The 25866-nt window shown below is 33.0% G+C and overlaps 1 protein-coding gene across 2 annotated transcripts in view; it reads right to left on the reverse strand.

Moving 5' to 3' along the window:
* Window positions 1–25866, reverse strand: part of CSMD3 (CUB and Sushi multiple domains 3) — a 711519-nt gene that overhangs the window by 118489 nt on the left and 567164 nt on the right. For both annotated transcript variants that reach the window (XM_068933141.1, XM_068933140.1), the window contains 8 exons: window positions 22072–22185; window positions 21340–21435; window positions 20229–20432; window positions 17336–17460; window positions 12755–12851; window positions 11680–11784; window positions 3901–4019; window positions 1313–1382 (listed from right to left, as the gene is read on the reverse strand). In XM_068933141.1, coding sequence (XP_068789242.1) covers window positions 1313–1382; window positions 3901–4019; window positions 11680–11784; window positions 12755–12851; window positions 17336–17460; window positions 20229–20432; window positions 21340–21435; window positions 22072–22185 — 930 coding nt within the window. The remainder of the gene's footprint in view (window positions 1–1312; window positions 1383–3900; window positions 4020–11679; window positions 11785–12754; window positions 12852–17335; window positions 17461–20228; window positions 20433–21339; window positions 21436–22071; window positions 22186–25866) is intronic.

The following is a 25866-nucleotide window of genomic DNA, read 5'->3' on the forward strand; positions in this document are numbered from 1 at the left end:
TGAAAAGAGAACAGATGTTCACTCTGTACTCTGTCTGCACGAGCCATCCTTGTGAACAGGTGAAGTGGTACATATCAGCTTATAGCTACATAGATACAACTACTCATAGGTTTATAAAGGAATATCTAAGTAATATAAGGTATTAAACATTCAAATATTCTGCACTCTGAGCATTTCAAGAGGCCTTTATAAATACTGTATTTGTATCCTGCCCTGTTTTGAACAGGAGATAAAGTAAAAAGAGTTAGAAAAGTTGCATGTACAAATATTTCCAGAAATGCAAATAAGCACTTTTTGGAGTCCGTTTTCTATTTTATCAGGCATGAGGCTGCTCAGTAAAGCAATTTACACTTCAATGCCAGATTTGAAAACATCTTTTAAAAGATTAGGATGTTAATTAGGATAAATAACATTTTTTAAACTAACTCAATTTTTTTTCCAATTAACAGTTCCTACATCCTTTGAAATACAATTAAAAATCATTATTTGAAGGAAGGCAACACAAGGCAAGGCAAGGGGAGCTCAGTACCTCACAGGAGGTTTTTAACGCCTCAACAAATTAAGAGCAGGATTATGTATGGTAGGTCATGGGGATACATGACCCGTCTTAAAGAAAAGCAAAGTATAAAGTCTCTAATGGGATCTGTAGCTTCCTATTTTCTATACATTCAAGATTACAAATACAGAATAACTTTTATTTTTAGGGAACCCCCCCAAAAAAACATTTCTATTCAATCAAAGAGGATGCAGATAGAGTTTTACATCCCTCACTTTTACTCTTCACATAAAAAGAATATATTTTAATGTATTTCAGATGTTTAAGTTGGGCTTATGACAGACTTCCAGGGCTTCCTCCATTAATATTAATATGGTTATGTATACAGTTTAATTCGAAAAATAAAATATCTTGTTAAATAGGTAGACATGCCTTATACTGAAATCATCAGAGCTGAGAATGCAATGCTACTTCTATTTTAGCATCTTCTATAGCACTTACCACTCTGCTGTGGAAATGATTCATAAATAAATTAACTATGTTTGTAGGGTTCTCTGGAGATCTCATCACTGGTATAGGAGATTCAGAATGAAATCTATTTCATTTATTCTTCTGATTGGACATTTCAGAAAAGCTTTGCCAAAATAAGAGTGTGCAGTATACTCTGAAAATCTTCAGCTTAATCTGACCATTTTCACTTCTAATTAAGTCCTTTCAAATTTCCCTATTCCTTCTCCTACATATACCTCTTATTTTTGAGTTCTCTGGCTTGCTCATTCCAACATATTTAAGTAAATTTATGTATGATGAACATACCTAAACATATTGGAATTGGGTAATTCCATCTTCTTACTGGTCCAGGCATACAGGTGATGTGTGAATGTCCCTAAAATGACACAATATTTATCAATATATATAATAAAAATATGAAGCATGTGCTGCATGATTAGCAGCTCAACAGAAAATATTTAGTGATAACCCAAAATAGAATCAAAATATTAAAAAAAAATAACATCTTTATTGTACGTCTGTGATTTTTATCATACCCTTCAATGCAACCAAGAAGACTGTGCAATCTTACCTATGTGACTGTTAGCCCTATAGGGAATTGTGTTCATACCCTCTATTATTGCTTCTCACAGTATCCATTTGAATTCTGTGATTCTAGCTTTAATAATTTGATGAGTTAATCCTACAGGAAAGTTAGAAACTAAAGGTCTAACTGAGCAATGATTACATATTATTGATTTGCATCAACTGTGGAACATGAAAAATACATGAACTATATATATTAAACATTACGGGGTTTATATCTTCCCTGCATAATATTGATTCTAAATGCAGTCCTTACCTCACCCCTACCCTCCAAACAGTTCCTTTCAGTAGCCAAAAGTTGAGTTGTTTAGCAAACCTCTTTACAATTTGCAACAGTTTAAGTTCATAGATAGCCTCAATATTCTCTGATATTTCAAGGTAGTCTATAACAGATTAATTTCAAGATCCACCACTACCTTGTTCAGCAACTTCATATAATCATTACTGTCTTCCAGGGACCGCAAATAAAAATAAAAAACCTCAGGAGAAAACTGTACTTCACATATCTCAAAAACTATGCAATACACACTTTAATATACCTTGTATTATATACCTTATATACCTCTATATCTTAGTAGAAAAAAAAATTTCTAGGTCTTAGCCTGTTTGTTCAACCTTCATATAAAGAGAACAGTTAGTTTTAAAGTTCAATCTCCTTATCAATTCCTGCAGTATTTGCAGGAACCAAGTATCTGTAAAGGCTTACAGTGCAATTGTGAATAGTTTATTAATCAATCTGCAACCCATTATTTTTCTCTCCTACAAGAAAAATTAACATGTTTCCTCTTTAGATGTGAGTAGACCTATCTGCTCAGTGCTAGTAGAAAAACTGAAGTGCCAAGTCATACTGAATATGCCAGTAAAACAAAATGGAGAGAAGAGAATTTTCATGTGTGTTTACGTGACCTATGTTCCAGGGCTCCTTATATTTCCTTTATTTCAAGCACAAGAATTAAACTTCACTAGTCATTGTCAGAGCTTCGATTACAGAATATTCCAGTTGTTCTTGAAATGCTGGAATACTGAAAGCATGGTTAGGAACTCTGTATTGAAGGGGAAACTGGGATATAGGTCCCAAATCCAAACAATGGCTGAGATCTGGAAGCAGACAAGTTTATTTCGTTCCTAGTACAGAATGTTGACTATAGCTTTTTAACCTGTCCAAAAAACTGAATGATGCAGTACTTATTGGTCCAAGATCTAGGTCTTCCCAGAATTAGGTAAAATTGCTGCTTGAAATGATCAGTGTTCTTAAACTCTGTGTCAGTGTGTCAGTCTGAAGCCCATCAATGTATGTTTACAAGCCAGATTGATATTACTGAAGAAAGGCAGAGAAATTCCCTGTGCTATTTTACTCTAAATTTATCCCTAAAAATTATCAATGACTCTGTTAGCATTGTTATATAACAAAAATAAAACATTTCTCCCTTTAAGATGTATTTCATTTGCTAGAATAGGAACACTATGCATAGTTAATTTGATTGTTTTCTCTTTTTTTGCTTTAACAGAGCAAGATGAAGACTACTGACTTTAGAGTCACACATGAAAAAATTTATACAAAAGAATAATCTATCTCTTGGAATCTTCACCCTTTCGGAGAGTATCTCAAGAAGCAGTGAACAGTTTTGGATTTGGTTCCTCAGTGTAACTATAGATATTGTTGAAAATATATCCATCTCTTTCCCGTAAGCAGACTGCTTCCTACTGGTTGTATATGCTAGGAAACTCAAATAGGCAAATTAATGACAATGCATGGTCATTGCATTGTCTCTGGTCCTACCTTTTGCTAATTCAACAGAAAAGCTAATATGCTTGTTCAAAACCATTCATATTTGAAAGCCTTTTTGGATAAAAATACAAACAAGAAATATCTGAAAGAAAATAACTGTCACTATCTGATTTCCTGAAAAAAATCCAAAGATTTCCCTTCCCTTTTTGCTCTTATTACCCTCTTCCACTTATTTTCTTTTTCCTCCAGCCTATAGAGTATTATTGATCTTGTTCATCAAGTGACTTGTTTAACTTAATTTGCCAGCACTTCAAAGCTCATCTTATGAATACCAAAGATGTCATCAGTAATGTATAGTAACCTATAATCACTAACATGGAAGAAGCACAGAGCCATATACTTTGAGGAATATTTGGATGGTTGTGAATTTTAAGTTTGGTAGAAAAAGTTATCAGTCCTGCAAACTGATTGTGTGTTTACAACTCCTGAAGTTCCTGCTGTCTGTTTCATATTGACAGACTCAAATATAAACATCTTAAAGAACTAAAAGGCACCATTTAAAATTGGAAACTTGGCTCACCTGGAGAGAATAACCCTGATCACACTGGAAAGACACCACATCTCCAACCATGTATCTGTCTCCAGTTTTGATCCCATTGCTTGGGGTCTGTGGTTCAGGACAAGAGTCCAGACCTATAGCTGTGAAAAGTTGAGAAGTTTAGACATTCTAAGGAATATACAATCTGTTTTTGGATTCACATTACTTCTGTGCATGTTGTATATGGGCACATTCTATTGATATATTTTAGGAAGCTCCTGGGTACCAGCAGTTTGACTGAGGACATGCAGTGGTATATTATTTTGGAAATGTATAGGGAAGAAAACTTTCTTTGCTGAGCAAAGAAAGGGGAAAGAAACAAACAGAGGAGGAGTGAACACTTCCCAGCAATCTGCAGTCTCAATTCAAAGTCTTGCCTAAATTTCTTGTCTCCAGGCTCAGACCCATTTAGTTCCAACTTTAGTCTCACTCCAAACTGGGAGCTCTTGCACATTCCCTTCCCAGGGAGTTACAGACAGATATTATTGGCCAAAACCCCACCAAACACGAAACACAGGAAAACGACTGCAAAGTACTCATAGCTGCCCACCTGCATGCAGTCCTTCACAGGTCTACCTCTGCTTTTCCATTCCTTTATACACAACAGACTATAGTATTTCTGGAAAATTTACGTTTAATTTTCATCTAATCTGCTATTTTTAATACAGTATGTACAGAGTTACAATATAGATATTTCTAATTCCTGATCATGATAGAAATTACTTTGGCAAGAGACTGTATGTTTTTTCACACTCATCAGGAGAGATGAAAAAACTCTTCACTGCATCTACCCAGGAATATGCAGGAAGATAAGAACATGTGTAACACTAAGTATTAGCAGTTCTCTTACTCTATTTGCATGCTGTAAGAATTGCACCCTAATTATTTGTGAGGTCAGAACTAATAAGCAATTAAACACATACATACATAGGGTAGTAGGGAAATGTGGGATTCAGTAATGGAACTACATCACCATATTATCAACTCAATATTATTTGAAAACTTGCTAATATAATTGTTCACTTAATACAATAATCTCACTAAATAAAACTTACTATTTAAAGAATCTTTTACAAGGATGTATTTTTATAATATATGAAAGCTGAAAGCTAACAAATTCTTAAGGATTTATAAAGCATACATATTAATATGTTCTATAAGTCATATTTTATAGATTACTAGTAATTTTCACTAGCCTGTTTTTACAATCATATTATACTGTAAAAAACAAAAATCTTATTTGAATGTCTGGCATTTGCAAATTTAATATTAGACTGTGGTTAATAGTTCCTGTCCTTAAAAATATTTTGGGCACACCAAATGTTACATAAAACTATATTAATAAATAATATATTTGGAATGAGATCACTGGATTCTACAGTCTTTTGTGGATTCATAGAAGAGAACCTCAGGACAATGATAAAATAACTTCTGCTATAAAATGTAATTCAACTCGACATTGAAGAAACTCCCTGAATGCTTTTGTAATCCTTATCTTCTCTGCTGAGAACAGTAATTAGAGGAAAAAATATGGTATTTTTATTGTGGATATCTGATAATAGGAATCAGAAATAACTGATACAGATCTTCAAACAGGGCAGTTCTGCTCATTACCTTTGGTCACTGTTAACTTGGTGAATATTAAAAAAAATCTTTAGATATTAAGGGGCTTCTATAATTTAGCAGCAATATGTTTTTCATGACATTCAATAGTCCAGCAGCCTTAAGAAAAGAAATATTATTGTCTAGTCTTTGTCATTTTCCCTTTTACAGCCAGAAAATGTGGGAGTTAACACTGAATCACTGCAGTGAATAGTTGAACGCTTCTTATTAAAGAAAATAAGATAAATAGTTTTAAAATAAGTAGTGACAATTACTAGAGACATAGAAAAATAAAACAAAACATAATCAAATTTCTCTATACATAGATGCTCCAAAAATCAAAGTAAAAAAATAATCAGCATGTACATGGTTAATGCAGCATCACTGCAGGATCAATATGTACAAAATACTATTGTCACAGAGAAAGACAGATTAACTCCTTTTCTGTGAACTTGGGGAGGAAAGTGCTGAAAAAAAGAGCATTTCAAAGGAGCAATATTCCTTTCCAAACAAAATGATGCAAGGATAATAAAAGACAATATTTTTCAATATATTTCTATTTAGCAAATGATTTTTATCACTCATTTTTTTTTCCTCTCAAATTACAAACAAAAAGAACAACAAAGAACTTATTTCCAGAATAACTGATGGGCTAAGATGCACTTTTTACTTATGAGAGATCCAGAAGGTGATCCAAACCATACGAAGGAAAGCCTTGATTGTCTCCATTTTTGTATTACAACATAAGATTCCTTCATTATAAAAGTGTATTTTGATATAAAAAAGTTTAAATTTAAGCTCTATTTGTTCTTCTCAAAATAGATTAACAGCATCTGCTAGGGGAAAAAAGATTGAACTTAACAGCCCTGTTTTAATTCCTTTAATCATGACAGTTTTCTGCTTTAAGTTATTGTTTGAACTTATAAATTATAATGCTATTTTGTATACTTGTGCTTGGATTTCTTTGCACAAATTTCAAATAAGAACACTACAAACATATAAGAACATCTGTCCCGAAACCTAGTAGAATTTTGATTATTTACAATTAATTATACATTCTGGAGAGAAAATTACTCCCCCTACCAAAAAAACTTTATGGTAAAATATAGAGATAAAGTATACTAAATTTGCATGCAGTATAAGCCCAATTTTTATTGCACTCATGTTATAATATAGGAAAGTTATTTCTGTCATGTTGCATACATATATGAACTTGAGACATTATGTATATAGCCAATAAATATTCTTTGGATCTCATTTATTTAAAAGCACACAATAAATAGTATTTATACAGTAGTGAATGAAATTTTTGGTGCCACTGGCTTTTCAGGAGGACAACTTTCAAGTGTTCAAGTGTAAATTAAGAATAACAGTGGAAACAGATTGCATAGTCACAGCTACCTTTGCAGTTCATTTCATCTCTAGTCTTGTAATGATACTACTTTTAAAAATGAAATTTTACAGTATGTGGTTACTGAGTGATTAAAAGAGAAGCCTTAAAGAGAAGATAACTTATCACATAAAATCATTAAAAGACATACTGGAACATTATGATGGTGAAAAAGAGTTGAATGAACCCAAAATGAAGAATACCACAAGCCAATATGACAAGCGCAGCTTGTCTCAGAGTCTTTTGGCACTATCGCCACAATATGACCAAGGCGTAGCTGAAGTTGAGGGTAGAATTTTCAGATGATTTCTTTGTAAGATCTTTAACAATAATGAATCTAGCCACATAAATAGTTTTCATAGTTGCACTAGATAACGCTTAACTTCCCTCCCTAAGGACGGAGGGGTTGACTCTACAGAAACGTAGGCAAAAGTACTAGCAGGATTTGGCTTATACAGATAAGTGCTTACAAACAATTTTGAGTATTTAAGGAGTTATTAGTCTTCAGCTTCCAATTACTGAACCTTCAGCTGAAATGCAGAAAATGAGCATGTGAATACTCATTTTTTTCTGAGGCCACGCAAAGTGAAATGAGGTAGAACACCTTTCTCAGAATTGGTAACTTGGCTCAAACCATGTCACACGTATTCATCCTATTGCGCTCTCACCTCATTTAAACAAATAATGTTTGGAAAAAAAACACAGTTTGAATGTTTCAAATGCCTTAAAACAAACTGAAGCATAATATGGTTATTCTCAGCTGGGGGTTGGCTTAGAAGAACTTTTGTCTCTACAGTCAGTATAATAGTAATTCTGGGGAAATCATACATGTATTTACAAACTGCACTCTATTCATTACTGAATAGTTTTTAGAGCATGACTAGTTCCTTTAACCACATCATACGATCTCAGTATAATGCACTAGATGTTTAAAGTTTGAGAAACAATTGCATTAGAAAGAAAAGAGACTTTAACATAGATATTACCTGAAAATATTTTCTCAGTACCTTCTTATTTTTAAATACTTCTGATAAAAAAGAACTGGATATAAATGAAAAAGATAAAGAAGCAATTCGATGCTATTACTCCCCTTCTTTAACAGCTCCTGTAGCTCTAAATATGAAAAGCTACAAATGAAATTTTGAATAATACACTCTTTGACCACATACATCTTAAAGTAATATATCTTTCAATTTTTTTTAAGATATTTCCTTAATTTTAAGGAAATTTTTTACTCTTTATATGTCTATGTTAAAATTACACAGTTTAAATGCATAAATTACCAGGGTTATATTTTAGAATGAGTAGTGGTATATCATAGTTTCTATTAATTTTAAAGAGATACTGAATATTATAGAAATTACGTAGATGGTGATCAGACAGGAACTCAACCAACCTAAAAGGATATTACTACTATTCATACACCATAATCAATTACCTAAATAGTAAAACATTGCATATAGAAAATTGAGAAGCAAATTTAAGATTTATAGTGGCTTACAACATGCAAACATCATTTAAGTAGTTAACAAAGCTTTCTGTTGTGCTGTTTGTTGCAGCACTTCAGCTGATGCAATATATTTTCATACTTAAGATTACTGAATACATATTAGAATACATATTCTGGATGTTATGTATATAACAAGAATTTAAGAATTCAACATACAAGTGAAAATATGCTAGAAAAAAGATTATTGATAAGACCAGCATTCAGCTGTGGAATAAGAATACTTAATTCCTTTATGTCGAGGCACCATTTACTTGGTCTTAAAATATTTCTTAAACAAATAAAGCCCCTTTTGGTTGTTTTTATGAAAAAGCATATTTGGATTTCTTCAAAAGATGAACGAGTCTGGACAGTGTGAAAAATCTATTAATAAAGGATGAAAAGAGATTTTGGGAATGAAACAGAATGAAAACTTCTTGTAGAAAATCCCTTTTGAGATGAGAAAGTAATCATTCTGGAAAGAGAGGCACACTTCTCAGATTCGAGTCTCCCAGAATATGTGAGATGAACTTTGAAGATGTGTTCTGTATTGAACAAAAAATGGTTCTGCCTAACTCACTTCACATTTGTTTAATATAAATATTTAACTCTGATGTAATTTTCACTGAAGAATCATACACTGATATTTCAAAGACTAAGATTTTAATTTATCTGACCTCTGATGACCTTTGTCAGTATAAGCTCAAGTGAAACAAAATAAATGTGAAATATTGGTATTAAAATGTAGTTATTACTGTTTATTTATCAACAATTCTTAAAAGCATAATCACAGCTTTTATAGCAGTAAGTGTTGTCTGAGAGTCAGAGCTGACAACTCAGGAGAGCTGGTGTTCAAATCACTGTTCTACTCCGGTCAATGCATTTCTGCAGAAATTTCAGGAGAAATACAGTAGTTTTACGTTGTGAGCTCTGGAATCCTGACTAAAATACTGACTAAGGTCTCTCTCCACTGCAGAAAGCTGCAAGACAGAATTAAAAATCCAGAAGATATACCAGGTATAATTTCTCTTAGCTCTCCTTCTGGCAATGTCAAAAAAGGATCTCCCCTTAGCTAAATCTCCTCTATCAAATTCATGATTCAGCCTAATGCAGAATTCTCCATACTCTTTGTGAAAGAAACAGACAGTTTCAGTTACATTAGAAGAAGAACTCATAAAACTCACCTCCAATCTACAGCTAACAGATGCTATGTCTTCATTAGTAAGTAATGTAAAGTAGTAGCCATGGATCTATGGAGTGAAACAGCTCGTGCTGAGGACTCAGCAGCCACACTATAAGCTAAACTGAAGGGGATTATTTTTATAAGCTTTAGTCTGGTGCCATAGGCTGATTGTCCATTAGTAACTGCAGGCATTTGCTGTGATTTTGAAATATGTCAATATTTCAACATAGATTTGCGTGGGAGGAATCCAGACTGCATAATCTGAAACCATGTTTTAGTTCTGTAATGTGAGCTAGAACAACATAAACAGGTATGCCTATGCTAATGCTTTACATTTTTCCATGTTTATTTTATAATCTAATTTTATAGGAATTTAATTATATCTATTTCTATTTTAAACTTCATATTACTTTTCTGAGTTCTCTTGGCAATATTTTCTATTTACTTTTTTCTTATTAATAATTTATAAATTGTGTATTTCACAAGGGTCACTTAATCCTGCTGTCTACTGATCTGTCCACAGACTGTCTCTCAGTAATCCCTCAAACTGTAATTTATATTTGTTAATTATATTTATAAATAGTAATTTATATTTATTTTATAGTATACCTTTAAAAATATATAATACATATTACACAAAATCTTAATTCAGAATTGATCTTAGTTTAGTCTCCATGTTAGCAGTTCTATTACTTGCCAAACAATTTTTGCTCTTAAAATTTGTTTCCAATAACGCTTACTTTCCTTTTTCAGTTTTAGACAGTTTTGCATTTTCTCCACTCCATTCCAAATTCTGTATCTTTTTTTTTTTTTAATCAAATATCTCTATCACCTGCACAGAAGAGTCAGTTAATCATCATTCCTGTAAAACAAAGTAGTTCACTGAGCTACTGGTTAACTATATATCTACTGAGACATCAGTATCCTTTCCTGAATCACATCTTTTCAGAATATACTTTGTTTCTATAAACACAGACATAAAACATCTTACTTATATGTACACAAATATTCACACATATACACTGTATACATCCATACTCACACATACATATGTATCTGTTGCTCTTGAAGAGGACCAACACTTGAAACAATACACTATGGGTTCTTGCTTTATTTACAGATGAAAGTTGTGTATCAGTACTCCATTACACACTTCCATTAATTTGGACATATATGAGTACACAGATCTACTACCACTTTCACTGGGTTCCATTTCATTCTATTCTGTTTTCATAACTTTCTACAGTTTTTCACACTAATGTTGTAAGATGTTGAGAGTATCTGCATTCCAAGGAAATAGTAGGATAATTTCAATCTATAATGAATGTAGCAATTTTGCAAGACCTTGTTCTTTGACTGGCTAATCAGACAACCAGAGCATGGTATTTACATACTGTAAAACTGACAAGATACAACCATGGAATAACTATGCAGATCAGACATCTGAACCAATATGAGCACAGGGAATTGCACAGCTGGAGGAAAAAAAAAATCTGTAATAAAGTATCAGAGACTGTCAGAATTCCTGTCAATCAGCCAAGGTAATTTCATTCAGACAGAAAATAAAGTATGTTTATAATTAAAGCCTTTTCCGTTGATAAGATATTCACCAATAATAAAACATTTCAAATTGTTATGTTCTGCTGTGTTCTTACCTTCACATGAGCATTTTTCAGTTAGTTAAGAAAAAAGTATTTTCAGTTTATTCATTCTCATTTTCTTTGACAGTGATTAATTTTCATGTCTTACATTTATTTAAATATATAGTATAATATAATACAAGCATATTGTACTATATGTTGGTGTTAGGTTTGTCACGTGAACATATGTACATCTATTACTGGCAGCAGTATGTTGAGAAAAGCTTTTGTGAGAGCAAAGATAAATTAAAGGGGAGACCACGACAAACTAAAGTTCTCAGTCCTTCCAATACAGATTTCAGGCCTGATCTTGCTCCCCTGAGGTTAAATGAGGATTTTACCAATGATTGTAAAGTGATTATGTACAACAGGATTTAATATTCCTCTTTCGTATCATTTAGGTATACCTGCAGTCTGCAAACGGCAAGCTCTCTTAGTTAATTGAACAATTCTACATTACCTGTATATTCAAGATGAAATCCAGCAGCTGAAACACTAATGTCAGACTGAAAGTTTAGGTACAAATTGTTTGATGTGCTGTTGAGAAGTGGAGGTATAGTTGTCCCTGAAAAGAGAAAACAAAATATTACTCAAATGCACAGAAACTGAAATACACATATAAATGTGCATTTCACACTACATGTATATATATATATATATATATATATATATATATATATAACAAAGAAAGAGCAAGAGCAAGAGTGAGCAAGAGAGAGAAGTCATGTTGCCAATTCCACCACATTTTATCATCTTGGATGCTGTGAACTATCTGTCTCTATCTGTCTGTGTAAGAGTCTTTTTCACATTTTCAGTGTACCATAATATTAGAGATGGGAACTGTCGGCATTCAGGCAAGAAAGGTCTAATGCAGATTTATAACATGCACTTTTATCAACAGAAGGAGAAATAATTCATAAAAGCAAGAACAAATCTTGTAACTGGACTGACTTTAAAAGTTCCAGTCAAATACATCAAGCAGCTCTGAATATATTCTGTAGGGCTGTTGTTAGAAATGCAACTGATTATTTATTTGTGTTCTAACAAATTGGTAATGCAAAACTTTGAATGACAAAACAATAATTTTAAGTGTTCGTACTCTGTACACATGAATGCAGTATATTAAAGGGAAATGGAAAAAAAATAAGGCAAATAGAACTGTCTGGTTTATCTGCAACACAGATAAAGTATGCGTTCTTCAGTCATATACAATTTCATGAAGCATCTCTTTTAGAGGTCTGTATTTCTGGACCCTGCTATAAGAGCAGGTGAATCCTGACATTAATAAGAGATGATATCCACAGTATCATGCCTGTAGTTTGGAAGCCTCTGAATCTCACTTTATTTCTAACTTTTTCAAATTGTAAAAATGTTTATGAAACCCTACTAAAAGTTGACTGTTCCCTAAAATAGAAACAATATTACCTGTTGTTAATTATGGGAGAAACAAACAGAAAAAAGAACTAGAAAGAGTTGTGTGTTTACAGTGAAGAGCTACACTTCTGAAACATTTATTGCAAAATCTTCTCAGTTACCTGAATAACTTCCAAGCCTTGGAGCATTGTTGTCAGCACCATCGTAAAAGTCTAAGGAATCCCAGTTGTGTTCTGTGGCAAAACTCACCACTTGCACCTACGAAGAAAAATGTGAAGCAAAGAACTTAAATTTCTTCACCTCTGTAGTCAGCACAAAGAAAGACGACTGGAAATTGTAGCCTCTGTTGCTTTCAATCACAAAAAGTTGTTTTCTGCTGTAATTGTCAAAGAAAATGGAAAATAAACATTGTGAATAAAATTGCATCATAACAGGGTTTTTTTAATTTCAATTACCAATTCAGATTTCTAAATTCCGAGACCCTTAGCCACAACTACATATTAGCTCTGACACGAGCCACAGAGCCACAAGCATCATCTGGGTATAGAATATGGTTCTCTCATTTGGAGGACATTGAGGGGAAGACAAAATACAAGATCATCAGTTACTGCAATTTTTTTGTGATTCTCACTAGCTTATCCAGGGCTAAAACCAGTCCCACAATAATTCAAGTTGCTTCATCTATCTTGCCATGTTCAGTTCTGCCTCTAGGTAAGAATAACCTCCTGTGTTTGGTGACCTTCATCATTTACTCATTCCCTGAGGAGAAGCAGTCACTAGCCTGCTGCAAGCAAAAGGTAAAACATTCACTTTATCTCTTCTGGACGTGACAAAATCCTTCTTCGTATAAGGAGATGGAAAGCAAGAAGCAGATATACTGCAAGAGGGAGCATAAATTTGTTCTGGTGTAGTGAAAGCACTCACCACAAAGCGGAGAAATATTAGGTTCCTGTCCACTTTACTGTCTTGGAGGGGAGAGAATGTGGAGTTTTTGTTTTAGTAAAATAACTGTTTAATGAAAAATGGTTGAAGAGTAACAGAAGCAAGGATGAACTTCCACCCACTCTCTCAAATGAGTGCCTTGGCCACCACGTTAGAGAGCCATGCTTTCCTTTGCTCTCATTTATTCCTCCTTATCTTTTCTTCAAAACAGAAAAACTTCAACAGAAGAAGTAAGTGTCAGTTCCAGGACAGCTAGGTATTTAAGATATTTTTCTAGGTGGAGTTGGACCTTCTAGCTGAAGGGAATGTTGAGTTTGGCCACCCATTTCATAGACAGGAACTTTAACCACTTTGCTTTCTATAGAAAGGAATTGGGTTAAACACTACAGCCAATGGATGATTTTTAAAAATGAAGCAGCTGAAAGGGCCCAATTCTGCTGGCACGTTTTAGATGCTTGGAGAAGGCCCGCTCGATCTGGTCTTCTAGAAAACTTCAAAACTTGTCTGTTTGTTTTTTGGTTCACAAAGGGCTTAGATGAAAGTCATGTGTCATTACTGTGTCAGGAATATTTCTGAAAGTAAGTAGAACTGGAACTTCAGGCACCTAGCTCTCTTTCAGAACAGATGTGGAAGTGCCTAATACTTTTTAGGTGTTTTCAGAATCAGACTGCTGATGACAGCTATTTTCAGATTAGTCATAAAACACCTAATTTTAAATACCTATTTTAGTGCAAGTTATGCTAGTCTACCTAAACTCACTGTGCAATCAATAAAGGGAAAGATATAACTTCAGGCAGCGATCTGAAGCAAGAGTCTACATCAGATCTTTTGAATTATCTCCTCGAGATGCCTTTCTGCCCTAACTTCAAAAGGAACCTTGGGAAAATTATTTCCCAATGAAAGGTATTTAAGTTAGACGCCTGAAGCTAGGCATTGAGTGCACCCTCTTAACATTTACTTAAATCTACCTTTAAGTGTCTGCTTTTGGATTTGAGATGAAGCAGCTTACATCTGATCTAATTGTTTCAAAATATTCAATAAGGTTCTGATGCACGTGGATCGTTGCTACACCTAAATAGCATCCTACATCTTTCACGGAGGAATATGCATCAGTGACCTATTACTTTTGTCTCCTTTAAAACCTGTAAAAGTATCTCTGTTACTTTGAGGGAATAAATATTAAGATCATGTAAAATAACCAGATATTTTATATATTTGTATATATTGATGTATATATAACATTAGCTACCAAAGTATCTTCACATTTGCATTCTCAGGTTGGATGAAATCAAGTACTCAAGTGCTGCCTCAAGAAGCTAGTTTGCACAGTTACGTTACATTTTTACATATGCATATTCAGATTTGTTCCTTTTGTTAAATGAAACCAAAACCAAAATCAAAATAATTGTGATGTCATTTCTAACAGTATAAATATATATAAAGCTAAAGTCAGCTCTCAAAATGGCTCAAAAAAATGGTGTGACGAGTTCCTATGTATTTTATGTCTTACTGATCTTATATCAGGTGTACTCGGTTCACTGTATCAAGGACTTTTATTTTCCTCAGCTCAAGCCCTGAAAATCAGACAGGATTCCGAGGACCGAGCCTGATAAGCATGCTTTGTGACTGCTCTACTTCATCAACAATATTGAAGGTTCTGCAGATGTAATTACATGCATAGGCACACCCATGAAACTGCCTTGTTGTTATTACATTTGTACAAGTATAAATGACAAAGTGATCAATATCAGAAAGAAAGGATATTTTACACTATCTCTGTTAGCTGGAAAGCTCTGGAGAACTAGAAAAAATCAAAAACAGTAAATACATTGTTTTATTACGACTCTGGACCAAAACATTATCATGCAGATTAGACACCTAAATTGAAACCGAAGTTAGCAGTTTAGTCACCCAAAGCAATCGGTAATAAGAGATAAACACTTCCAAAATGTAAATGTAGGTGCTTAAGGTCGGACATCAGTTAACGTTTGCAATGGGTAAACAGGAGAAGACTGGTAAGAAGACAGGAGCACGCTGACCGATTATTTATGCCAGCTGCTAAAACACTTCATGTGCAGAATCCATGAGAAATAGTAGGTCGGGATCTTTAGACTTGCACCACACAGGTGCCAGTCTGGACATGCATACTACTAAAGAATTACTGCATCCCTTATTATCTGTATACCTAAAAAATTACGGCTTCCCTTGTTATCTGTAGCACATGCACAGTACCCCATATTGTAACTTATTAATTCACCTTAAACTCACAATCTCCAAGCATGGGTCGCCATGTGCCAATGCTCTGTGGTGCCTGAGAGAGCACAGTCACTTCCCTGCAAGGTTCCTGGGGTTCTCTTTGCAGTTGAGAGATTTCAAGGTAATAAACATCTAATAACCTTACTCCAGAGTGGTGTCTTCTACCTCTGCATACTCCAAGTGCCAGTTACTGTTAACAATGTCTAACTTAGATGCCCTGAACTATCCTAGTGTTTAACTTTCATTACTGATTGTACAGAAAATGTAGGGAACTCAGGATCCTAACTTAGTCAACCGTTTAGATTGAGTAGCATTCCCCAGACTCTCTCTCAAAACTTACTTACCTTATTAAATACTGTTCTTAAGGGATATTGATGGTTTTGAAAATTGAACTCATAATTTTTACATCTTACCATGTACGGACTTAGGATGGATTTGTGATGATTTCTTTGTTCTTCTATGAAGTTTTTATGTTTTTGTTAAATATATTTAGTTATTTAAAGCAAAAATATATATTTTTGAAGATGATTATATAGCAGCCGACTATTAAATCATACTGTTTTCAAAACCTTTCTTGACACAGTAAAATATCTTAAAGTCTCTGTGACATAATTTATTAAAAAGAGAGCTTTAATAAACTGTCCACAATGGTTTCTTTTTTTTTTTACCCCTCAGGATAGTTAAATCTAATTTAGAAATAATCACTTCAGTTTTAAATGGTCTTTAACTTAACAGTACGCAATTGAACTTTTCAGTATTAAATACCTACATACTGAAAATTTAGCTCTGTATTTTTTCAGTTTCTACAGCAGCTATATTTTGAACTAAGGGAGACTTACAAAACCATTTACCATGGGTTCTTGATAAATGTATTGCCAGGAATTTTATCAGATGATGTTTAGAAATCCTAATTTAGTAAATACAACTTTCCAGTAATCAGGCTTCTGTTAGTTTCTTTAGTGAATTTAAAAAGTGATGATATGTACATGACTTAGCTACATGAACAATTTTTTACTATATGTTCCATGAAAGTCTTAATCTATATTTTAGTAAATTAGAATTCTGTCAATAATTTAAAGGATCCATTCACATGTCATGTTGAAACATCCTGAAACATCTTTATATCATGTCGAACATTTATAACTGTACAGTAAATTATAGGGTTTCTAGGAAAACATGGATAACCTGCCCATAAAAGCAACCCACTTAACTTCACTCTCTTGAAAGGAAATGTATTTATTTTGGGGGAGAGAATAAACACAGAAACTCCCCTCTGCTCTCTCTGGTTTACAATGAACTATTGTCACATTTTAAATTATCAGTGCTTTTCTTCTAAGTAAAAAGGTATAGGTATATCTTTTAAGAATTGTGTAAATTCTGCATCTTTTAAAATTTGTGTGAATAAAACAATGTGCAATAAATTCCCTTGTGACAATCATTAGGGAGATAGCAAAAATGCAGGAATAAATGATCTTTTCATGATCTTCTAACAGGAAAAACAGTTTTGAGCATGATGATGGCAAGCAAATAGCAAGTATACTTACTTGAATACCAGCTCCCTCTGGTACCGTGATCTTCCACACACAATTCAGATTGTTGTCATAAGGCTCAGGGTAACCAGGAGACAAAATGGTCCCTTTGCGCTTTGTTAAAATTCCACCACAGGGCACTGAAAGGAAATGTGTAAGGCAAGAAAAGAAGTATGAAGCTTCAGATGTGAGAAAAGTGTTTATAAAAGCTTACACAATGTTCAGCTTACTTTGGCTGAAAACTTTTGTCAATTTATGCTGCATTTAAAAATTTATATTTGCCTCAGGAAAATAAAACTTTATATCTCAGAAAATCTTGTTTTAAGTGATCAAAAAGAATAACAGAAAATTTAAATTCTGGTAGTTTTCTACTTGATAAAATCATGTTCATGTTCCCCTCATTTAATGGAGTTTTAACAAAGTAAAACTCATTCCATTGTGTTCTAGTAATCTTACAAAAATAAAATGTTATTGTTAGCAGCTAAGAATGCAGTTTGAACAGTTGTGTATTGTATTAGTAAAAAAGATAAAAATGTGTGGTAAAAAAGAAACATTCTTTCTTAATATTACTATTTTGTTGTGATCTAAATAAATAATAGCACCAGTCTCAAGTCCTTGACTATTCTCTCTGCTTTTGTGAGTTATCCTATTACAGACTATGGATTTATCATATTAGTAAAGAAGTTGCTAAATGCTTGCACAATTGCACTTATCATATCCATACCCATGGATTAATGAAAGTGTTATGCATGAAATTGGAGAGGGACATTCAGTACCATTAAGTTTCCCTTCTGAATGTTTGACTTGAACGTGTCTTGTCTAGACCGTTAGAAGTTCTAACAGGGACAAAGAATCTAGATATAGATATTCTGTTGGTATTTAAGAAGCTGAAGTTTTATCAAAACCATTAAAGCTAATGTAACACTTCTATGCAACGCTATTAAGTTCTAAACTGATTTAATTAGATGCAAATATGAGGATTTAGAAAATAGGTAGAGGAATGTAACTTATCTTGTAATGATAACTGTAGCTACATTTTATATGGCATATAATTGATAGAATCTGTCGGGAACTACATGGATAAACTGAAGGTCAGTGTCACGTAAAGCATTTAAAATAATTACTCATAAAAGGATGAGCAGACAGAATGACTGATATCTGCTATCCATAAGGAAATATTCAAGCATTCACTAAAGTTAAGGCAATTTAATATGGTCATGTCTAGCACTTCAATTATTAAACTGATTTAGTTCAATGCAATTTTCACTTCATATATATTTTATGACCCTTACTGGCAGAGTGATTTTCACACATACAGTACAATGAATAGTTCTGGCCTGTAACCCTTTCTCAGTTCAACTTGCCTAGAGCCAGATAGTTTAATGTATCAATAATATACTGTAATAAATGACCAAAATAATTATTTCAACATTTTGTTGAGTTGTTATATCTAAAAAACAAAGTGAATACATTTCAAAGGGACAAAACGGGTTCTACTTTTTAAATTGTAGTAAAGGAAAATGAGCACAAGCGTAGATCTGTACTTCCGCTTCTTACTAATATATACATTGCGGTTCTATCCTTATGCCTGAATCAATCTAGCTAAACACTAATAGTCTATAATATCTGGTTAGCTGCATTTTACTAATACCACCCAAGTGCTACATAATCTTGATCTCTACCAAGATATTAATATTTTGGAGGAAATCTATTTTTATTGAAAACGACCCAGTCTCTACCATGCAGCAGTAGCTGATTAATGCCAAAGATTTAAAATCAACCAAATGAAAAACTATTTTCTCTTTTCCTTTGCTCTACTCATCTAAAACTCTGTGTATGCATTTCTTTATGCTGGGGTCAGCCCTACAGTGCGGTTTCCTTTTTCTCTATATGCAATGGGTTAGGAACATTTTTGTAAAAATCTGTTCTCTGTCCAGAAAAGTAAAGTAACTTTATCTCATACATATGTTGATTGTTTGGGTTGGGAATTGAGTTCTTCAGATGGCTTCATCTTCATAATGAATTGTTTTTAATGTATTCAATTTGCACAAAATTAATATATAATGCAGTCAGTACTGTAACGGAGGTTACAGGTGAAAACGTTACACGCTGTCGCAAAAACATCCCTGCAAATGCTAATCAATTTTGATTATTTTATACATAGTTGATTTTTTTTTCCACATTAAAAAAACAAATACATCAAACTCTATCAAAGCATAATATGTAAATCAAAATATGCAGTGTGCCATATTTGCCCTTGATGCATACCTCAGGAAAAATGCACTAACAGAATTTTACCTTTTCACTCTACGGCTTTTCAGCCTAGTTAGCGAGATTTCCATTTGGTGCAAATGAGCTTTATTAATGCCAACGGATGCACGTTAAAAATTTAAGAATTTAATTTTGAGAATTTAATCTTGTATGACTACAACAGGACAAAGTATATTTTCTGCTCTGGACAGGTACTGTTTTTTTTTTTTGACAAAAAATCAAATTTTAGGTTAACTATTTCTAACTCTTTAATATTGTAGCACTCTTCATAATAACTTGCAATATCTTGTTAGAGATTTGAAAGATGAGAGTGTCTTAGTCTTGCACGCAGTCAGGGTGCAGAGTGTTTTTTCTGAGTCTTGATTAAGGGACAGCTAGGGCCTGTCATTGATGTTAATGTAGAAGAAGCTAACATAATTTATAGCAGCAGGGTATGTTTATGAAACTAGTAAAATGTCAGAGCAAGGTTAGAATAGAAAGGGGAATAATATTGCAACCTTGAATGAAGAAGAAAGTGAATAAAAGTAAGCAGGAATAAAACGCTGTACAGATGACAAAGAGGAAACACATTCAACTACAGATAATGGTCTACATTTTAGGCAGCAATTAGTTTTATAAAAAAGCCTTAAGGACTCACCAACACACGTAGGGAGAGAATCATTCCACTGTGCCAATGCATTTGGTACTGTATCACATCTAATTGCTGTTGACCCATGGAGAATATATCCTGGATTGCACTCAAAAAGAACCAACGAACCAACTGCAAATTCATTCCCAATCCTTTTTCCAAATCTTGGTTCAGGCACAGAGCTACACTGTGTTGCACTTGTTCTTGGAACAGCTGCAAAGATACAAATAATTGTGGATTCCTAATTTTACATTTGGTGGAAGAATACAGATTTTAAAATACAAATATTGAAAATGATTGGAAGTAACATTCCAGTTATTTGCCAGTTAAGAATATCTGCACAATCCCTAAACGAATCTTCCGAATACGGACTGTACTTTTGATGCCTCAGTTACAATTTAAAGGAGCACAGCACTGATAATCTAGCCAAGATTAAAGCAAATGCATAAAATCTATACTGAAATCTTTCTAAAATGGCACAAAAAAGAAATAATATTATGAAATATTCAGCCAATATCTCTAATACATGGTTTCCAAAGAACATTTATGTGTCAGATAGAAATTTACATTTATTTCTGTGCATTTCTAAATGTGTGTTCTGCCTATCAGATCAGGACTCAAATGTAATGGGAAAATGAATTGCAGTTGCAAGTATTAATGCATAACCACTTCCGTGTCTGATTCATGAAAAGGCAAATAATGTTAATCAAGAGAAGTATCTTAATAACAGAAAGCTCACTGATTCACCCACAGGTAATATTATTCCCAGTTATTCATATTTAAATAGAAACACAAGCCAGTCTGAGCAGCCAGATGGATGGAACATTAGTGAGTGAGATTAACAAACACAGAAACAGCTGTTTTGCAAAACTGCCTTCTTAAATTTGGAACCTCTTTCATGCTTCTTAAATATATGATTTAATCTTTAAAATATAGATAAAAAGAATAGTGCTAAAATATTTTTAAAATATGCAGAAATAGTGAAACTTGCTACATCATCAACAGGTTACTACTTTCCTCTGTATTCTCAGTTTGTTCCTCTCTGATAGATTTCTCCATCCATAACATTGCAATTTGTGAAAAAAAGAATTAATTTACACATTTTTCCAGGCTGTCTCACCTTGATAAACGAAATGAAATCCTTTAGCTGTTACTGGTCCGACTGAAGTAAATCTAACCGTGATCTGGTTACCTGAGCTCAATGGAAGGGATTCACCTACTCAAACAAAGCAAATGCAAAGCTATCATAACCAGTTTCTAGTAAAGATACATTCAAAATGCCTATCAACATCTTTGCAACTAGAAAATAACTAAAAATCTGTTCTGCTCAGTAACTTTATGAGGTACATACAATTTCAATATCTTATGTTGGCAGCATTATGTTATTCTAGAAGAGGGGGACTGGAACTCATCTCAATTATTAGGCAGGCTTTTTTTCCCCCTTTATCAAAAATTAAAAAAAGATATACCCTATCTCCTGGAGGTAACAAGCACATAATATATGAAATTTCAGTTTGCTATAAATATAATTTCCCTTTAAATACATAATACATATTTCATATTGTTTACTAGATAAAAAAGTAATAAAAGTACAGAAACACCCCAAATACTCACTATAATAATTAAAGAAGAAAAAAAAAAAGCTTCAGCTTAACTTTAATTCCTTCATTACCACAAACTTTTGAGTGATTAGGACTTTGTATTAAAATCTTGATTTCATATATTTATCTAAATTTGTAGCTAAGAAAAACTGACAATTGTTTTTATTTATTTAATTATGTTTTATCTACACACTCTGTCTAGGTTTATACAAAATGAATAATACTTTAATAAAAGTTCTATTAAGGGATACCTGAATGAGATCCTGAGAGAGAGGATAACAAGGATGACTGTAGAGTTGGGCCATCATATACTTCGACCACATCATGGAGTGATGTCTGGAAAAATACAAACTGGCCAAAAACCACTGATCAAACAGGAAGGAGAAAAGCAAGTGGCACCAATTGCCAAATAAAAAGAGGGACCAAAAAACAAAAATGGAGAGAACATAATATATATTAATATAGTGTTTTAAAAATATGTTTATTGAAAAGGATAGATATTTATTGGTTGATTTTCCTGATCAATTAATTCAAATATACACTCTCTTGGTGTATAAAATTATTTTTCACATTGTTTTAAGATCAGCACATAGATAAAAGTGTAGTTGTGCATCTAGAAAACAAGCAATGAATGTAAACAAATCATACATTTACTTATATAAAGATTTTATTAATGAAGGGAAAAATATTTTTTTTGCTGCTGAATATATTTTCAAATTCTCTGCTTTTCTCCTGTTAAATTTTCAGTGCAAAAATTACCTTTAGAATTGCAGACATATTTTTATTTATCCTGTTTTATTCACTCATTTTGTTGATAAGTGTCTGTAAGATTAATTTACCTTGTAACGTTTTATTTTTCTTAAGAATGTTAACATTCATTGCATCCTTCACTTTTGCAATGTACGATGAACAACTAATTCAAAAAAACAAACACTCTGGGAAATTCATATTCTGAATTACAAAATTTTTTTTTGCTCAAAACAAATTGCTAGTTGAACAACGCAATTATTAAGGATGTCATTTGTTCAGAACATTCACATCACAGGTATTATCACTTTCAATATATGTAAACAATTCAAAAGAAAAGGAAAGGAACTGTTAGATTAATTCTGACCTTAGTACCTACAGAACATTTATATCTCAATGCTATTACCATTACTAAAAATGGTTGGGAAAATGGCCTAAGGAAAAAGAGGTATAAAGGTAGAAATAGTTACATGTATTTGTTGGTCCTGGAATACCTGTAAAGGGAAACTGAACCAGTTCTGGTTCATTACCTAGGTGAGACATTTAGGGATAAATATTCCAGTGTGTTGCTGCTAGAGACTGATGGCATTTGTTTCCTATCTGTTCCATAATATCCTTATCTAGCATTCTGCTATAAAGGATAAAGCTAGGAATTTACAATTCTTCCAATTTATACATTCTAATAAGACTTTAAAATCAGTACATCAAAAATTTGAAGCTTTCAAAAAGCCTACTTTTTTCATTTTTCCTTTAAAGGAAAAGGCAGTCACCTTGCCAATGCATAATCTTATCATTTCCCCTTTTCAGGAAGAAAAAAAGGTCCATTTCTGAATGGAAAACTTATTCTGAAGTGAAGGACTGAATGTTACATTTATAAAATGTTCAACCAAAAAGTAATTTATAAAGTGTCAATGAAACACTTTGAAATTCTTTGTCAAATCTTAGGAGGAAGCATAAGTGAAATGTCAAATTATCTCCTTCATTTTTTCTTCAATTTATAATTATCTTTAGTGTCTCTAGAAAATTCAATATAGATTTTTTTACTAGCTCTACTTATTTTTAAAATATTATTTGACTGCATCCAGCCCCTATTTTTTTGGTTTTGCCAAAGATACTAACAAAGTTAATCTAGCTCTTATCATGCAATCTATTTACATTTGTTCTTTTTGCAGATCTTAGTTTCAGAGTCAATGAAGAAGTTTATTTTGCCATTTAGACAAGAACAAAGTTCTTCTTGACTCTCAATGCTCTTTCCTATTTCAAGGTAAATTATGAACTATGTGCAGAAATTTCATGTACTTTCTGAGGCATAACTGTTAACAGGCACACATAACTGTTATCAAGATCTGCACCATGAGAAAATTGTAAAAATAGAATTGATAAACTATACTGGCATTTTAATGGCTATTATAAAACATTTACAGAACAATTATACCATATAGTGAGCTAAGTTCAAAGGTCTGTTTCTGCACTTCATAATTGTTCCCTCTAGTTTTGCCTTAAGCACTTTCTTGTCTAAGAGTGTAACACTGAAGTGAACATAAAATCTGGTTACTACAGCAAACAGAAAACTCCACATATCATTTGTGGTAACTGTTTTTTGTTTGCTTGTTTCATTTTTCCTACTGTCATTTGTGCATTTCTAAATAAAATACAGATAAAATCAGAGCAGGTAACCAAAAGTTAAAAACAACCTGAAATCAAATACATTACAAAGAGATTTAAGGTGAGTAGTACAGCTGAGAACATCAAATAAGAACACTGAGACTGAGCTTCATGATCTCTTTAAGCCAGTCAAGCTGTGTCTTCAAGTCAGGCAGCAGTAAGGTGCAGCCAGCAGCAAAGAAAACATCCCTTTTCCTTCTTTTTCTGTGTCAGGCTACTTATTTCTGATTAAATCAATTGTGAAATACTGTGAAACAACAGTGACGAGCTGAGACTATGTAATAAGAAGGGAGATTTTGATTACTTAAAAAAAGAACAGTTTATGGTTCCTCAACGTTTTCTGGGACTTCTTGTTATCTTTAATGTGATTCAGCCTTCCAAAAAACTACTACTACTCATATTAAGGAGAGTTAGTCTTTGCCTCTCATCTACTTAATTTTTTTTTTGAAGCTCATTCCCCATCAGTCTCAAGTAAATATTAAGTTATTGTAAATTTCTCAGGTGACAACACATTTTACTTCTTCCCCTCTAGAGGACCGAACTACCACATTCATAAATAAATCCTGAACAGCCCCAAGCAACCAATATGTGAACTTTGCTTCCAGCTCCTCGTAATGCATGAGCAGACATCAGTCTACTTGAAGTAAAACAAGGTAATGGATCTTAATAAAGCAAAAGTTCCTTAATAGAGTGTGTGGATAGCTGAACTATCCAATAGCTGTACTCTGACCAGGAAGAGAGAGACCTTTGCTTTATTATACATATTGGGAATTGGGGGCAGAGGGAGAAGGGGACGGAAGAGCAGAGTGGGTCACTATTTTCTAGCACATTTGGCATGTATTTGTTCTTCTTATTTTATAGTATTTGAGACTATAACAACTTAAAACAAACCAGATACACACTTGAAGGCGATACCAAAAATAATTGCTTCAAAATTACTAGAGATTGATAAACTATAAATGTGAGTATCCAGTATAACCCGCACTGGTAAAAACATAATTATCCAGTACAAAGAAAGATCAAATAACTTTCATTGAAGAATATGGGGTATAACGTAATTTTCTTATGATGAATGGGTAAATTCTCTCTCAAGAGTAAGATTCATCCTCATTCAGTTGCTATCTTCTCCCAATTACCATGGAAGACTGAAAGTCACTTGCTCAAACTTGATGTCTGAAGTTGGGCTGCAGATTATTCCTGAATTTATTTTCATCTTGGTCTTCACTGATTTGTGGTAATGCTATTTAAAAACAATATCTTTTTCTACATATTTTGTGGCTTAACATTTGGCTGAGATATTTAGGTGTCTTTTCCCTCTAAGGATTAACAATGCTAAATGATCCACAGAAGCTTCTCATCCAGAATTTTCAGAGTAGTTATGACACTGGCTTACCTATTGCTTCAAAAATAGTAAATGACATTTTAAGTTTTTTTTATCGTTTTTCATTTGTGTGGGTTTTTTTTTTTCTTTTGCTGTTCAAATTCCAAAATGAAGTATTCATACTGGTATCAACTCAGAAAACTGAGGAAACACATTAATTCAAAATATATAGCACAAAAAAGTTTCTTTTTAATCATATTCCAGACAAGGGTGAGGCAAGAGAACTTTCCATGACTGTAAGTATCTAGATGCT

Source organism: Struthio camelus, chromosome 2 (assembly GCF_040807025.1).
Source record: "Struthio camelus isolate bStrCam1 chromosome 2, bStrCam1.hap1, whole genome shotgun sequence".
Taxonomy (NCBI): Eukaryota; Metazoa; Chordata; class Aves; order Struthioniformes; family Struthionidae; genus Struthio; species Struthio camelus.